Source organism: Bubalus bubalis, chromosome 18, assembly GCF_019923935.1.
Source record: "Bubalus bubalis isolate 160015118507 breed Murrah chromosome 18, NDDB_SH_1, whole genome shotgun sequence".
Classification (NCBI taxonomy): domain Eukaryota; kingdom Metazoa; phylum Chordata; class Mammalia; order Artiodactyla; family Bovidae; genus Bubalus; species Bubalus bubalis.
The window spans coordinates 24,220,854-24,238,876 of record NC_059174.1 but is presented as its reverse complement, the minus strand read 5'-3'; the positions used below and the strand labels follow the sequence as shown (position 1 = coordinate 24,238,876).

Here is an 18,023-nt window from a genome sequence, read left to right as displayed (position 1 = left end):
CCCTGAGATTCCACCTGGACCTGCAAGGATGAGTGCAAAATAGGCAGCAGACAGGAGACAAGACAGTCCCTCTTTTCATGTAGGTTCAGAGCCACGATGTGGTGTTGGCTGGTTCACATCTGGCTGGGTGCCTTTCTCTTCCGGAAGAGGGACTCTTTATTTATTTATTTTTTTAAATTTATTTATTTTCCAATTGAGGGATAATTGCTTTACAGAATTTTGTTGTTTTCTGTCAAACATCAACATGAATCAGCCATAGGTGTACATATGTCCCCTTCAAGAGGGACTCTTTAAATTTACGTCTGTCTGAGCTGCTGGTGGAATGAATCACAGAATTCAGTACAGGATGGGAGAAGCATGGTCTAAGCTATAGGCAGGATCATAAGAAGAATCAAAGCTTGGACCCTATATTAGTTTCCCAAGACAGCTGTAACAAAGCACCACAAACCGGTGGCTTTAAACAACAGAAATTTATTCTCTCACATTTAGAGAGGCTAAAAGTCTAAAATCAAGGTGTTGGCAGGGCCATGATCCCTTTGAAGGATTCAGGGAAGAATTCTTGCCTCCTCCCAGCTTCTGGTGGTTGCCAGCAAGCCTTGCAGTACTTGCAGCTGTAGCAGTCCAATCCATACCCCCGACTTCACATGCCTTTTCCTCTGTGTCTCTGTGTTTCTCTGTCCAAATTTCCCTCTTGTTAAAAGTACACCAGTCATGGGACTAGGGTTCACTCTAATCCAGTATGACCTTTTCCTAATTAATTACATCTTGGTCATGTATGGATGTGAGAGTTGGACTGTGAAGAAGGCTGAGCGCCGAAGAATTGATGTTTTCTTCATCTGGGAGAAGACTCTTGAGAGTCCCTTGGACTGCAAGGAGATCCAACCAGTCCATTCTGAAGGAGATCAGCCCAGAGGTTTCTTTGGAGGGAATGATGCTAAAGCTGAAACTCCAGTACTTTGGCCACCTCATGTGAAGAGTTGACTCATTGGAAAAGACTCTGATGCTGGGAGGGATTTGGGGCAGGTGGAGAAAGGGACGACAGAGGATGAGATGGCTGGATGGCATCACCGACTCGATGGACGTGAGTCTGAGTGAACTCCGGGGGTTGTTGATGGACAGGGAGGCCTGGCGTGCTGTGATTCATGGGGTCGCAAAGAGTCGGACACGACTGAGTGACTGAACTGAACTGAACTGAACTGCTAAGACTCTATTTCCAAATAAGATCCACATTCTGAGGATCCAGGTGGACATGAAGTTTTGGGGGGACACTATTTGATTCAATACAGCCTGAGGACTCCAATGGGACACTCTCCAAGCTTGGAGCGTGGACCTCATAGCCTAGTCTCTCCGAACCTGCAACCTCTGGCCTCCTGGGGCTCCCTCTGACCGCTTCTGCAACTAACATGCTGGCCTCTTGGGGCGCTGTGCCTCCTTTAACCCTCCCTCTGCCCCCATCTCCCCACCCCAGCCCGAGTTACAGATCCACGCTTATTCCTTGGGGGAAAAGTTATGACCAACTTAGATAGCATATTGAAAAGCAGAGACATTACTTTGCCAACAAAGGTCCGTCTAGTCAAGGCTATGGTTGTTCCTGTGGTCATGTATGGATGTGAGAGTTGGACTGTGAAGAAGGCTGAGCGCCAAAGAATTGATGCTTTTGAACTGTGGTGCTGGAGAAGACTCTTGAGAGTCCCTTGGACTGCAAGGAGATCCAACCAGTCCATTCTGAAGGAGATCAGCCCTGGGTGTTCTTTGGAGGGAATGATGCTAAAGCTGAAACTCCAGTACTTTGGCAACCTCATGCGAAGAGTTGACTCATTGGAAAAGACTCTGATGCTGGGATGGGTTGGGGGCAGGAGGAGAAGGGGACGACAGAGGATGAGATGGCTGGATGGCATCACTGACTCGATGGACGTGAGTCTGAATGAACTCCGGGAGATGGTGATGGACAAGGAGGCCTGGCGTGCTGCAATTTGGGGTCGCAAAGAGTCGGACACGACTCAGCGACTGAACTGAACTGAATCTAAAGGTTCCCTGAAGTTCAGAGGGAGGTTCTTGCTTTGCTCCTGTTCATCGCCATAGGGCAGAGATTCTATAAGACCCCCACCACCCAGAGTGACCACAGGGGCATGAAAATGCCTGAAGTCATATGAACCGAAGAGAGGGAGACCACTGAGGACAGCATTCCTTCTTCCCTCTGTCCTGAATGTTCTAGCCCCTCCTACAGTGGAGTTCTAGCCCCTCCCCACTGGGAGGGGGCATAGTTTGATTCTCCTGCAGTAAACCTCAGTGTCTGGGTGTCATGGAGCAGGGCTACTCTCCTGCTGCTTAGGCCTGAGATTGGTGGAGCAGCAGAAGAAGAGATAGTGGGTGAAATTGGAACACAAAACGACTTCTCCCTCCCCCTGGTAGCCAGTGGAATGCTGTTCTGTTGGTTCCACGTGATGATTGAATTGCCTTTTCACTGAGGGATAAGCAGATCTTTAAAAGGCAGGTAATGTAAGCTAATGGTTTCAAGAAAATGCAGCCTATCAAAGGGACCATAAAAGAAAGTGGGGTTAATGGTTATGCTGCTAAGAATCTAGGGAGCAGCCCTCAATTTAATACTAAGAAAACCTCCCAGGTGCCTACTGCTACCTGCTCCCGTTGTCTCTCTCAACAACCTAATAAACTGGGAGAAATCAGTCACCCCCACTTCACAGATGGGGACGTGGATCTTTGGAAATCTAATATGAACTAGCAGGAAATGGCTCCTTAAGAGTATCCACACAGTCCCTTTGGTTTACAGATGAGGAAAATGAGATCAGAAATGGTCACACACTGAGCCAAGGTTACACAGCTTGTAAGATGCCCAACTGGAATTCAAATTTGTCTGACTCTGAGTCCAGGGCTCTTTACATGACTGCGTGATGATGTGGTTTGTGGTTTGCTCAGGTTCCCACAGTTAGTGGGTGTTAGAACGAAGACTTCAACCAGGTCTTCCAACTTCTGGTCCAGCCTCTTTCCCACTGTGTCCCTTGGGGTCTCAGCGGGAATTTGCACCCAGTCACCAGCTCAGTCTCCTTTTTGCTTCACCTTCATAGATGATCACTTCAGGACTTTTTTCCAGGAGCTGGGACTCCGTGGGTCCAGGCAGGATGGGAGGCCCCATGCCTAACCACTTGTTGGAAGGGTAAGCCCTGATCTTTACAACACAACCAGGCTATGTTCTCAAATTGGGCCAGAACATTTGTTATTTCACATCAACTCTGAACACTCAATAGAAGAGAAAAAGTGGGACACTTTGGAACTGGCTTTCCTCTGTGCCAACAAAATGCCATTATTTTAACTTCATTTGTGTGGTACAAATGAGGAGATAAATGTCGTGTTCCAGCCAGAGTCTATTAGTGGGTATGGACTGCAACATGGAAAGACTGTGCAATCTGGCTGGGTAAGGAACAGGGAAGAGCTGCACCCAAGGATCTCGGCTCTTAAATTCCTGCTGCCTGGGATTTCTGAACCATGAAGGAAGATAAAAATGCATGTGGTATATTACACACCTATAGCTAATTGCCTTTATATTTTTTTAATTACATACAAATTCTGATTGGGTAACTTTGGGCATGTCTCTCAATCTCTTTAGGACTTAACTTTCTCATCTGTAAAACTGAGACAATATCTGACCTCCCTGCTACACTACGTATTTTGGTGTTAGAATTAAATAAGAAAATGAATAGAAAATTGCAATTGTTCCACAAATGCTATTGATTATACATTATGCATTGTATATACACAAAATAATTAGGCACCTAAGTAATCTTGCTTGCTTGGTTGCTTGCATAGTCGCTTCAGTTGTGTTCAACTCTCTCCGACCCTATGGACCATGGCCTGCAAGGCTCCTCTGTCCAGACAGGAATACTGGAGTGGGTTGCAATTTCCTTCTCCACCTAAGTAACCTAGATTCATGTTATAAGTATGTGTCTGCTGTGCTCAGTTGCTTCAGTCATGTCTGACTCTTTGCGACCTATGGACTGTAGCCCACCAGGCTCCTCTGTCCACGGCATTCTCCAAGCAAGAATACAGGAGTAGGTTGCCGTGCCCTCCTCCAGGGGATCCTCCCAACCCAGGAATTGAATCCATATCTCTGGCATGCTCCTGCATTGCATGCAGGTTCTTTACCCACTGAGCCACCTGGGAAGTCTGTAAGTATGTAATTCAAACTAAAATATATTGCCTTTTCACCTCCCTGATGTAACTAATCCCATGAGATTCAATAAGAAAAAGGAAGGAATGCTTAAGCCTCCATTCTTTTGATTTAATAAAATTTCACTGAAATATAGTGTATCATATAGAAAGTACTTGATTAATTTTTCCAAAGTGAACATATTTACCATCAGCACCTAGATCAACAGTTATTATCAACCCCTCAGAAGCCTCCGCTAATATTCCTTCCCACTTAACTACCATCAACTCTTTCCCAAAGTTACCATTACTCTGAATGCTAATATTATTACTAAATTTAACTGTTTGGGCTTTGATAAACAGAATCATACAGTATATGCGCTTTGGGGCCTGGCTTCTTTCAATATTACGTTAGTGGAATTCATCCAATACAGTCTGTATAGCAGTAGCATATTTGTTTTTATTGTTGTATAGTATTCCATTATGTGAAAATACCTTTATCCATTCTACTGTTGATAGACATGTGCATTGTTCTCAGTTTGCAGCTAACACAAATAATGGTTAACACGTATATAGATTTTTGTTGAAGATGTAACTGGGAGAGGAATACTGGGTTATAGAGTAGTGAGGGCTTCAGTTCAGTTCAGTCGCTCAGTCGTGTCCGACTCTTTGCAACCCCATGAATCACAGCATGCCAGGCCTCCCTGTCCATCAACAACTCCCGGAGTTCACCCAGACCCACGTCCATGGAGTCAGTGATGCTATCCAGCCATCTCATCCTCTGTCGTCCCTTTCTCCACCTGCCCCAAATCCCTCCCAGCATCAGAGTCTTTTCCAATGAGTCAACTCTTCGCATGAGGTGGCCAAAGTACTGGAGTTTCAGCTTTAGCATCATTCCTTCCAAAGAAATCCCAGGGCTGATCTCCTTCAGAATGGACTGGTTGGATCTCCTTGCAGTCCAAGGGACTCTCAAGAGTCTTCTCCAGCACCACAGTTCAAAAGCATCAATTCTTCAGCACTCAGCCTTCTTCACAGTCCAACTCTCACATCCATACATGACCACAGGAAAAACCATAGCCTTGACTAGACGGACCTTTGTTGGCAAAGTAATGTCTCTGCTTTTGAATATGCTATCTAGGTTGGTCATAACTTTGCTTCCAAGGAGTAAGCGTCTTTTAATTTCATGGCTGCAGTCACCATCTGCACTGATTTTGGAGCCCCCAAAAAAAAAAGTCTGACACTGTTTCCACTGTTTCCCCATCTATTTCCCATGAAGTGATGGGACCGGATGCCATGATCTTCGTTTTCTGAATGTTGAGCTTTAAGCCAACTTTTTCACTCTCCTCTTTCACTTTCATCAAGAGGCTTTTGAGTTCCTCTTCACTTTCTGCCATAAGGGTGGTGTCATCTGCATATCTGAGGTTATTGATATTTCTCCCGGCAATCTTGATTCCAGCTTGTATTTCTTCCAGTCCAGCATTTCTCATGATGTACTCTGCATAGAAGTTAAATAAGCAGGGTGACAATATACAGCCTTGACGTACTCCTTTTCCTATTTGGAACCAGTCTGTTGTTCCATGTCCAGTTCTAACTGTTGCTTCCTGACCTGCATACAAATTTCTCAAGAGGCAGGTCAGGTGGTTTTGTATTCCCATCTCTTTCAGAATTTTCCACAGTTTATTGTGATCCACACAGTCAAAGGCTTTGGCATAGTCAATAAAGCAGAAATAGATGTTTTTCTGAAACTCTCTTGCTTTTTCCATGATCCAGCGGATGTTGGCAATTTGATCTCTGGTTCCTCTGCCTTTTCTGAAACCAGCTTGAACATCAGGAAGTTCATGGTTCACATATTGCTGAAGCCTGGCTTGGAGAATTTTGAGCATTACTTTACTAGCGTGTGAGATGAGTGCAATTGTGCGGTAGTTAGAGCATTCTTTGGCATTGCCTTTCTTTGGGCTTAGCTTTATCAAATATTGGCAAATATGCCCCAAAGTGATTGTTCTAGTTTGTACCCAGATCAGAAGTGTGAGTTCCAGTTACTACACATCCTTACCAGCACTTGATATTTTTTAAACTGAGGTTACATTGGTTTATAACATTATATAACATTATATTTAGACTTCCGTAAATACTACAATGTACTTACTACCAAAAGTTTAGTTTCCATCACTGTACAGTTGATGCCTTTACCCATTTTGCCTCTTCCCACCCCCATTTCCATTCTGTTAACCCCCACTCTGTTCTTTGTATCTATGTTTTTGTTGTCGCCTTCTTGTGTTCATTTATTTAGTTTTTTTAATATTCTACATATGATTGAAGTCATATGGTATTTCTCTTTTTCTATCTGCCTCATTTCACTTACCATAATACCCTCAAGGTCCATCCATGCTGTTGTAAATGGCAAGATTTCGCTTTTATTATGGTCAGATGGTATTATTGAGGCTTTGCATGTTTTTATAAGTGGTAAGGCTAGTCATTTCTCTTACTTGTGAATATTTTTCTTATTATTCTAGCTTGTTTATTTTTTCAACTGAATTTTGGAATAAGCTTCTTTGATTAAAAACAAAACTCCAAATATCTTATTATGATCATATTAAATGTATAAATTAAAATAGGAAGAATTGACCTTTTTTTGAGAACTGATATTTTATTTGTAAGTTTTTCTATCCCTTTCAGTTTTCACTTGGTGTTTGTATATTGATCCTTCTTTCCTGATTATGTTTTCTAATGATTTAGTTATCTTATTGTTTCAAAGAACTAGACTTGTGGATGTCCCTGGTGGTTCAGTAATTAAGAATCCACCTGTCAGTGCAGGGGACACAGGTTTGATTCCTGGTCTGGGAAGATTCCACATGCCATGGGGCACATAGCCCCATGCACCACAACTACTGAAGCCTGTGGACCTAGAACCCGTGCTCCACAATAAGAGAAGCCACTGCAATGAGAAGTCTGCACGTTGCCAATTAGAGAGAAGCCCCTGCTAGCCACTAGAGAAAGCCCGCACAAAGACCCAGAGCAGTCAAAAATAAATAAATAAAATTTTAAAAAAGAACTAGATTTGGGATTAATGTATTAGTACTGTTTATCTAATTCATTAATTTCTATTTTTATCATTAGTACTATTTCTGATAGCTTTCAATTTATTTTTGTATGCTTTTTATAACTTTTTGAGCACAGTGCTTAAATTTGTTTTTTATTCTCTCTTTTGTTATTTGACTATGATTTTCCTGTCTACATTGATTTAGCTGTGTATTCGTTTCCTAGGGCTGCCGTTAAAAAATACGGTATACTGGGTGGCTTAGACAATAGAAATACATTGCCTCACAGTTCTGCAGGCAAGACATCAAAGATCAAGTTGTTGGTAGGGTTAGTTTCTTCTAAAGCTATAAAACAGAGGAGTTCTATGCTTCTCCCCTGGCTTCTGGCAGTTTGTTGGCAATCTTTGGTGTTCCTTGGCTTGTAGAAGCATCACCCCAATCTCTGTCTTTATCTTCACATCGTGTTCTCCCTGTGTGTGGCTTTGTGAACAAGTTCCCCTTTTCATCAGGACGCTCGTCATATTGATTTAGGGCCCACCCTAATGGCCTCATTTTAACTTGATTACCTCTGTAAAGACCCCATCTCCCTAAAAGGTGACATTCTGAGGTACTGGGAGTTAGAACTTCCACATATGATTAGAGGGTGGGACACCATTCAACCCATAACAGACTGTGTCCACAAAACTGCATAAAGAGTACTTTCATTATTGTTGTTGCCTAAGACAGTCTTCCATTTCTGTTTTTATTTCCCTCTTTGAGAGTTTAAGAGAGCCTTTAAAAAATGTCCACATGGAAGGAACTTCCTCCTTTCTATTTTGTTATCAGTGTTTAGTGAATTGTATAATATATAACTTAATAGTTACAAAATATTATCCAAACTGCATCTAACTTTGAGAATTTATTGAAGATTTATTTATGGGTCAATGTACAATGGTTTCTATGAAAATTCTCACAGCTTTTGGGGAAAACAAAATGTTTATTCTTTGGTTACATGGTTTAATTAGTTCTATCTCATTAGTTACTTAAATATTCTTATCTTTATTTATTTTTGTCTTCTTGATCTATTCTTACAGAGCGAATTATATTCCTCTTCTACTTATATATGTCTGCCTATTTCTTGCATCTCTTGTAACTTCTGCTTTATAAATGTGGAAACTATATTATTTGGTGTATTGATATTTACAAATGTTGTCATAGTCAAACTCATAAAATCAGAGTAGATTGGTTGTTGCCAGGCACTGGGGGGGTGGGGAAAATAGAAAGAGCAAAGGTAGAAATTTTTTTGCTATAAAATGAGTAAGTTCTGGAGTTCTCATATACAGCATGGTGACTATAGTTAAAATATTATATTGTATACTTGAAATTTGCTAAGACAGTAGATATTAAAAGTTCTCAGTGCAAAAAAGTTAACTATGTGAGGTGACATGTGTTAAGCAACATTATTGCAGTAACAATTTCACATTATATATATACATATATATATATATAAAATCATGCTGTATACCCTAAAATTATACAATGTCATTTGTCAACTATATTTCAGTAAAGTTGGAAGAAAATATTGTCTTTATTGAATTATACTCCTTAGATTACAATATATTTTTCTTTTTCATTTAATGATCTTTGTACTGAATGTCACCTTATCTGCCCTGTTGTTGTTCAGTCACTAAGCTGTGTCCAACTCTTTGCAACCCAGTGGACTGCAGCACACAGGCTTCCCTGTCCTTCACCATCTCCAGAAATTTGCTCAGATTCATGTCCTTTGAGTCAGTGATGTTATCTAACATCTCATCCTCTGCTGCCCTCTTCTCCTTTTGCCTTCAATCTTTCCAGCATTGGGAACTTTTCCAGTGAGTCGGCTCTTCACATCAAATGGCCAAAGTATTGGAGCTTCAGCTTCAGCATCAGTCCTTCCAATGAATATTCAGAGTTGATCTCCTTTAGAATTGACTGGTTTGATCTCCTTACTGTCCAAGGCATTCTCAAGCATCTTCTCCAGCACCACAATTCGAAAGAATCAATTCTTCAGCACTTAGTCTTCTTTATGGTTCAATTCTCACATCTGTACATGACTACTAAAAAAACCATAGCTTTGACTGTATGGATATTTGTCAGCAAAGTGATGTCTCTGCTTTTTAATACGTTGTCTAGGTTTGTCATAGTTTTCCATCCAAGGAGTAAGCATCTTTTAATTTAATGGCCGCAGTCATCATCTGCAGTGATTTTGGAGCCCAGGAAAATGAAATCTGCCACTGCTTCCACTTTTTCCCATCTATGAAGTGATGGGACCAGATGTCATGATCTTAGTTTTTTTAATGTTGAGTTTTAAGCCAGATTTTTCACTCTCCTCTTTCATCCCCATCAAGAAACTCTAGTTCCTCTTCACTTTCTGCCATTAGAGTGGTATCATCTGCGTATCTGAGGTTATTGATATTTCTCCCAGCAACCTTGATTCCAGCTTGTGATTCATCCAGCTCAGCATTTCACATGATGTATTCTGCATATAAGTTAAATAAACAGGGTGACAATATATAGCCTTATCATACTCCTTTCCCAGTTTTGAACCAGTCAGTTGTTCCATGTCTGCTTTTGATGGTACAGACAGGTTTCTCAGGAGACAGGTAAGGTAGTCTGGTATTCCCATCTCTTTAAGAATTTTCCACAGTTTGTTGTGATTCACACAGTCAAAAGCTTAAGCATAGTCAATGAAGCAGAAGTAGATGTTTTTCTGGAATTCCCTTGCTTTCTCTATGATCCAACAAATGTTGGCAATTTGATCTCTGGTTCCTTTGCCTTTTCTAAACCCAGCCTGTATATCTGAAAGTTCTCAGTTCACATTCTGTTGCAGCCTAGCCTGAAGGATTTTGAGCATAACCTCACTAGCCTGGGAAATGAGCACAATTGTACAGTAGTTTGAACACTCTTTGGGATTGGAATGAAAACTACCTTTTCCAGTCCTGTGGCCATTGCTGAATTTTCCAGATTTCTGACATATTAGCATTTTAATAGCATAATATTTTAGGATTTGAAATAGCTCAGCTGGAATTTTATCAATGCACTAGTCTTGTGTGATGTTTCATAAGGCCCACTTGACTTCAGACTCCAGGATGTCAGGCTCCGGGTGAGTGACTACACCACTGTGGTTATCTAGGTCATTAGTATAGTGTTTTTGTATAGTTCTTCTGTGTATTCTTGCCACTTCTTTTTAATCTCTTCTGCTTCTGTTAGGTCCTTACCATTTCTGTCCTTTATCATGCCCATGTTTGCATGAAATGTTCCCTTGATGTCTCCAATCAAGGAGAGATCTTGAAGAGATCTCTAGTCTTTCCCATTCTATTGTTTTCCTCTGCTTCTTTGCACTGTTCACTTAAGAAGGCCTTCTTATCTCTCCTTGCTATTCTCTGGAACTCTGCATTCAGTTGGGTATATCTGTCCTGAACTCCATCTTATCTGATATTGAGATAACTACCTTTGCTTTCTTTGTGTCTATATTTCCCTGGTGCATATTTGTTTTTCTGTGGTTTTGTTTTAGATGCATTTCTTACATATAACATAGGGTTGGGTTTGCTTTGTGATTCATTCTGAAAATCATTTTATCGCAATAAAATTTACTCTAATAACAGGTCAAATATGCTTGGTCTTTGTTCTATTATATTAATTTTGCTATGTTGTGATTGAATAGCTCTAGTTTTTAAAAATCTTTCATTATGTACTCTATAGTTATTTTGTGTCTTGTTATTCTGATATTTAGAAAGATTTGTATTTTTGTTCTAACAGTCGCCTTTACAAGTATCAGTTCAGTTGTTCAGTCATGTCTGACTCTGCAACCCCATGGACTGCAGCACGCCAGGCTTCCCTGTCCATCACCAACTCCCGGAGCTTGCTCAAACTCATGTCCATCGAGTCGGTGATGCCATGCAACCATCTCATCCTCTGTGGTCCCCTTCTCCTCCTGCCTTCAATCTTTCCCAGCATTGGGGTCTTCTCCAGTTAGTCAGTTCTTCGCATCAGGTGGCCAAAGTATTGGAGTTTCAGCTTCAGCATCAGTCCTTCCAAAGAATACTCAGGACTGATCTCCTTTAGGATTGACTGGTTGGATCTCCTTGCAGTCCAAGGGACTCTCAAGAGTCTTCTCCAATACCACAAGTATAGTATCATTTTAATGCCCTTAGCTCTCTATCCCCTTAGTTAGTTCTTTACCACAACAATAATGGAATGATTGTATTTCCTTTCCTTCCCTTGTCATATTTCTTAGTTTTCCTACATAGCTCATAGATGAGGCCACCAGTGATAATCAATAAACATTGATTAACTGCTACACTTTTCTAAAAACAAAACCCCAAAAAGCACACACTCAATGTCTAGAAAAAAATCTCTTTAGTCCTCTGCCTGAATATCTTATACTGGCTTGTCTAGAACCAGCCACCAGTCCTGTTTGAAAACATTTTCCCTTGACCTAAAGACAGGAATCTGGACCTTGGAAAGTGAGAACTGCTGTATGTAGGAGCACCTGCCACACCCATGTTCTCCTCTTTGATCCAGCTCCTGATTTCTCCATTGCCCAAGCTCTGGGCAATCAGAGCAGCAGAAAAACAAGCAATCAGTGGGAATAACCAATACTGGATCTCAAAACTGTTCCAGGGACCTGGCCTCACCAAGTACAAAGGCTACAAGATTGAAAGGACTAGAGGTACAAGTCAGGAAACAGAAGTACATTTTAGAGACACACCTGATTACCAGAATGAGTGTGCGAAGAATAAATGCTGGAGAGGGTGCAGAGAAAAGGGAACCCCTCTACACTGGTGGTGGGAATGTAAATTGGTACAACGACAACCACTATGGAGAACAGTATTGCTACTGCTAAGTCATTTCAGTCGTGTCCAACTGTGCGACCCCATAGATGGCAGCCCACCAGGCTCCCCCGTCCCTGGGATTCTCCAGGCAAGAACACTGGAGTGGGTTGCCATTTCCTTCTCCAATGCATGAAAGTGAAAAGTGAAAGGGAAGTCGCTCAGTCGTGTCCGACTCTCAGCGACCCCATGGACTGCAGCCTTCCAGACTCCTCCATCCATGGGATTTTCCAGGCAAGAGTACTGGAGTGGGGTGACATTGCCTTCTCTGATGGAGAACAGTATGGAGGTTCCTTAAAAAACTAAAAACAGAGTTGAAAATATGATCCAACAATCCCACTATTGGGCATATATCTGGAGAAAACCATAATTTGAAAACATACATGTACCCCAACGTTCACAGCAGCACTGTTTACAATAGCCAAGATATGGAAGCAACCTAAATGTCTGTTGACAGAGGAATGGATAAAGAATATGTGGTACACATATATAATGGAGTATTACTCAGTCGTAAAAAGGAATAAAATAATGCCATTTGCAGCAACATGGATGGATCTATAAATAGAAGTTACTGTATTAAGTGAAGTAAGTCACACAGAAAAAGACTAATATCATAAGATATCACTTATATGTCAAATCTAATGAAAAGTGATACAAATGAACTTATTTACAAAACAGAAAAAGACTTACACACTTTGAAAACAAACTTATGGTTACCAAAGTGGAAAGGTGGAGGGGAGGGATAAATAAGGAGTTTGGGATTAACATAAACACACTACTGTACAGCACAGGAAACTCAGTATTCTATAATAATCTAAATGAGAAAGGAGTTTGAAGAAGAGTGGACATATGTGTATATATATATATATATATATATCACTGAATCATTTTGTTGTACACCTGAAACTAACACAACGTTATGAATCAACTACACTCCAATATAAAATAAAAATTAAAAAAGAATGAGTCCAAAGGCCTACATGACCTACTGCACCTGCCTTACCTACCTGTAGGGTGACCACTGGTCTTGATGAACAGTTTTGCTTTGTGCCTGTTGAGCCAAAGGATTTCAGTTTGGATAACAAACTATAGACTCACCTCATCCCAAAACCATGTGTATGATTGACAAAGGTGCCAGGTAGTCTTGGTCTTCGTTTTCATCATAACTGGAAAGCATACATGATCTGCCAGTGACTAGCTGTCTTTCTGGCTAAGTTAAGTGTCCTAATCTGTAAAATAGACAAAAAGAGAGTGAGTTTTTTGAGCTCAAAAGTCTCTTTTGTTAGTACATCAGAAGTGTAGTTTTACACAGCTTCATCATTTTTTTCATTAAGATCAAATTATTTAGGTCATGGCTATTTTAAGAGTCAGAATCAAAATGGACAAAAAAGTAATCAGTTGTGTGATTATATGCAGACAACAAGCACCATTATTACTGCAAGAGGCTTTCTGGCACTTTCCTTTAGAAAAAAAGAAAGAGAATTAAACATTCTATTGATTTTTAGAGTTAGGTTCATAGAAAGGTCTTTTCCACCAACGCAGTGATGTGTACAAGGTATGCAGTGTCCCTGAGGACAGCAGGTCCTGCTTGACAGGAACTAGGATTTGAGAGGGATGGTTCATGTGCTCACAAAAATCTCCAGCATAAGAGTTTCAGGCAAAAGCCAATATGTGGGAGGCTCTGAGGGCCTTAATTAAAAGGTCAATCAATTTTTTCCAAGGTGATTTTATAGTGTGCATTAAAAGAATTCATAATTTGTTCTCTCCGTTTGGGTGGAGTTCAAACCTACTGGAGCACATGGTCCTGTATCTAAGGAACAACAAGTAACAACAGATACTCATTAGACAAAGTTGCATCAACCTGACAGACATCGCAGTCCACCCCCTCTTCCAACTTCTTTTAGAATCTATCTTTAAGGGGAAAACTCTCTCGATAAGACTCAGAGCTTTAGACTCTCCTGTTTGGGAAAATTTTCCCAAGTATCTCAGTATACATCCCTTCTCTCGAATGAGCTGGTCATTTGCCTAGTTCTTCTCTAGATGCTGCCACCCCTCCAGACCAAGAGTCAGCAAACTTTTTCTGTAAAGGGCCAGGTAGCAAATATTTCAGGTTTAGCAAGCCATATGATCTCTGTAGTAACTGTTCAACTCTGCAGTTGGAGCCATAGATAATATCTAAACAAATGGGTATGGCTGTGTTTTAATATAATTGTATTTATGAACGCTAAACCAGAATTTGAATTTCTTATAACTTTTATGGGTCATGAAATGTTATTGTTTTGATTTTCTTTCAACCATTTGACAATATAACAATTGCTGTTAGCGGCAGGTTGTACAAAAACGAGTGAACCAAACTGGGCCCATGGGCCATAGCTTGCCAACCTCTCTTCTATATCATGAACAACTTGAGGACAGGGACTCAATCATAATCATCTTACTATCTCCTAGGATTTCACTCAGTATCTGACACTTTTGAGGCATCCAAAACGGTGGAGGAAGAAGTGAGCAATGGAGACCATGAAAAAGACAGCAGATGCCTCTATCACACTATAAAATAAGCCCTTCACATTGTTCTGTGTATGGGTATTGGAAGGGAGGATGTGTGAGAGCTAATAGTATCATTTTGGAGTCAGAAGGACCTGGGTTTTACTCACAGGTCCACCATTTTCTGGCTTGGGCCCAGGCAAGCAAGTGAACATCTGGATGCATTTTTTTTTTTTTTTGTAAATAATAGAAAAACAACCAATGGTTGTTTGAACATAGCAGATATTCATTGTCTCGCTTATCAAGAAGCCTAGACATAGCGGTTCCAAGGCTTGTTTGGCAGCTCAACAATGTCACTGAGGTCACACAGTTTATATTTTGACAGCCTGAGCCATTGGCTTTTCATCTATATGTGTGTCACCTATGGTCACAAATGGCTGTCCCAGTTTTCAGCATATTTGCATGTTCAAGCCAGGAATATGAGGACGGAGGAAGTGCCAGCTGAGTCTCCTCTTATCCTGCTATCAGGAGGCCACTGTCTTATTTAGAACATTCCAAGCAGGTATCATTTACATTCTCCATGTGCAGACCTGAGCTGTGTGGCAAAGGAGGCGAACCTTTACTGCGGGAAGCAAGGGAAGATGGAATTGGGAATGGTTTGAGGAGACCCTTAACAGTGTCCATCTCACAGTCTGTTGTGAGGACAAATGAGGCGATGTGTGAGAAGCACTGGCACATGAGTACTCAGTCAACTGCGGCTACCATTATCAGTAGGACTAACAATAGTTTCAAAATCCTAAATATAATCCCTACACTGTCAGTATGAAAACTGTTATTTCTCAGATGAAGTTAGAAAGCCTCCATACTCTCATTTCACTGTAATTACATATAGTTAAAATTAATGAATATTGAGTTGGAAGAGAGAGAATGTGTATGTGTGTGTTGGGTTATTGATTTATTTCATACTATATATGTACATGGAGCTATATATACACATATATGCACATTAAAATTAAATGAGAAAAACCTGGTGATGCCAGGTATGCTCCACATCTTGCTTGTTAAATTAGATAACTCAGTCACTTTCCCCAGGCTTAAAATCTGAGTCATCCTTCCCTCTCTCTTTGCCTTCCCTGTCCACTCAATAAGCCCTATAGATTTTTCACTACAATATGTCTCATATTTGTTCTCTATTTTCCAGAACCCAAGCACAACTTTTATCACCTCTTGTCCAGATGACTGCAATAGACTGCTAAGTATTCATCTGTCCCTAGTTGCTCTGTTTGCTACCAAACCAATCCACTCCCTCCTTCTTCCCAGAGTTATCTTCTGGAAGCAAAGCTCTGACTATGCCATTTTCTTGCTCAAAATCTTTCAGTGGTTTACCAATGCCTTCAAATTTCAAACTCCTCATGTTATTCAAAGTGTTCCTGATCTGTCCCCAACCTCCTTTCTTGTCCTCTCTTCTCCTCACTCACATGCACAGTACAGCTCACTTAGAACTTGCCCTCTGTTCTCTGAACCATCCCCTCCCCCACCCCCATGCATCGTTGCTCACACTGCTCCATCTCTACTTTTCCAGATATGAGAATGATGGGTAGCTTCCATTTTAAGTTACAATGAAACTCTGCTTGTGGGTGACTACAAGAAGTTCGGAATTTTATGGACTATAATTTGTGTAAAACTGTCTGATAAAATCAATAAACAGTCAATCATTGCCTCTGATATTTTTCTAGTCCAGGGATAGTCAAATGTACTGACGATCTACAACTTAAAATTGAAATGCCTCATCCATCAAATGAGTTAGGAAGGAGACACCTGATTCAGGCCAGTAGGCTCAGCATCTGGACTTTGCAGGGAGCTGGTTGGAGCTCAGCGTGGTTCTCCCTTTATAGAGATATCGGAAGGCTTTTGTATGGCAGAGGGTTGGAGTTTTCTGTGCTGGTCCAGGCGGTGTAGTGGTAAAGAATCCTCCTGCCAATGCAGGAGACATAAGAGATGTGGGTTCAATCCCTGGGTCAGGAAGATCCCCTGGAGAAGCAAATGGCAAGAGGCTCCAGTATTCTTGCCTGGAGAATCCCAGTGGACAGAGGAGCCTGGTGGGCTACAGCTGATGGGGTTGCAAAGAGTCGGCAAGTGCACCCAGTGACTAAGCAAGTGCACACACACACACACACACACACACACAAATCAGGAAGGGAGCCACTGCATTTGGTGCCAGGTGCTGTGAAAAATGTGCCATTCTGTTGTCTAGTTAACTCTCCCAACGGCTCTGTGAGGTAGGCATTCTTATTATCTGTTTTCTAGTGGAGATGAAAGATTCAAAGATGAGTAAATTCTTAAGGTCACAATGCTGGGGTGTAAAACCAAGTCTGTCTGACTCCAACATTTTCTGTACATTTTCTTGTGTATCCAAGATTACACAGCAGGTAAGTGACTAAATTCAGATCAGCTTCCATCAAGGATGTCACAGAATGCATTTGTACAGAGGACAAGAAACTGGGACAGATGAACTTGGGAAATCTCTCCCAGTAAGGGGATTCTAAGAGTCCATGCTCATGGGATGGGCCATCAGAAGAGGACCCCTCCTCACTTCAGCTGTTGGAGGACTTTTCTTCATTCAGATCTGATATGAAATTCAAGCAGAAGAGCTCAGCCATCACCCTTCACATGACTTCAGTTTCAATGTATTTACTTTCAACATCAACCTCACTCTCATATTTTATCATTTTGCTGTTCAGTCACTCAGCTGTGTCTGGCTCTTTTACAACACCATGGACTGCAGCACGCCAGGCTTCCCTGTCTTTCACTATCTCTCAGAGTTTGTTCAAACTCATGTCTGTTGAGTCGATGATGCCATCCAGCCATCTCATTCTCTATCACCTCCTTCTCCTTCTGCTCTCAATCGTTCCCAGCATCAACGTCTTTTCCAATGAGCAATGCCACTCCCCATGATATATTGTTTCATGTTTGTATGATGACATGAAGTTGCTCAATCATTTCCGACTCTTTGTGATCCAATAGACTGCAGCCTACCAGGCTCCTCCGTCCATGGAATTTTTCCAGGCTAGAGTACTGGAGTGGGTTGCCACTTCCTTCTCCAATGTTTGTATGACTAATCCTTAAAACCAGATCACAAAAACTAGACAGTAGCAATCAGTTCTTTTCCTCTTTGTGAGCAAGTATAACTCCAGCTTTTCCTGTTTTACATAATTACTACCACATAATTTATTAGGCTAGAGATTGTCTGAAGTTTGGTTGATCTAGACTGGGTTCAATTAGGCTTGACTCCAGGCCATGAATTAGGTTCAGGTCTGTTTCATATAGTTCTCATTCCTCTGGGGCCAGCCTCTGGGGCATGTCTTCCTTATGGCAATGAGGAAGCACAAAGGAGGGTAAAAACCCAGTCACCCAAGACATTTCAAGCCTCTTCCTGAATCACATCCTCTCATTTCCCAATGGCCAAAAAGTTATGTGGGGACTTCCCTGG

The 18,023-nt window shown here is 41.3% G+C and overlaps 1 protein-coding gene across 1 annotated transcript in view; it reads right to left on the bottom strand.

Annotated features, from left to right (window-relative positions):
- The window catches only part of CES5A (carboxylesterase 5A), a 103,581-nt gene extending 90,307 nt beyond the window's left edge, over positions 1–13,274 (bottom strand). Inside the window, exon 1 of the mRNA XM_025268697.3 lies at positions 13,148–13,274. Within this exon, the coding sequence (XP_025124482.3) occupies positions 13,148–13,152 (5 nt within the window). The 5' untranslated portion in view covers positions 13,153–13,274. The remainder of the gene's footprint in view (positions 1–13,147) is intronic.
- Positions 13,275–18,023: the final 4,749 nt, after the last annotated feature.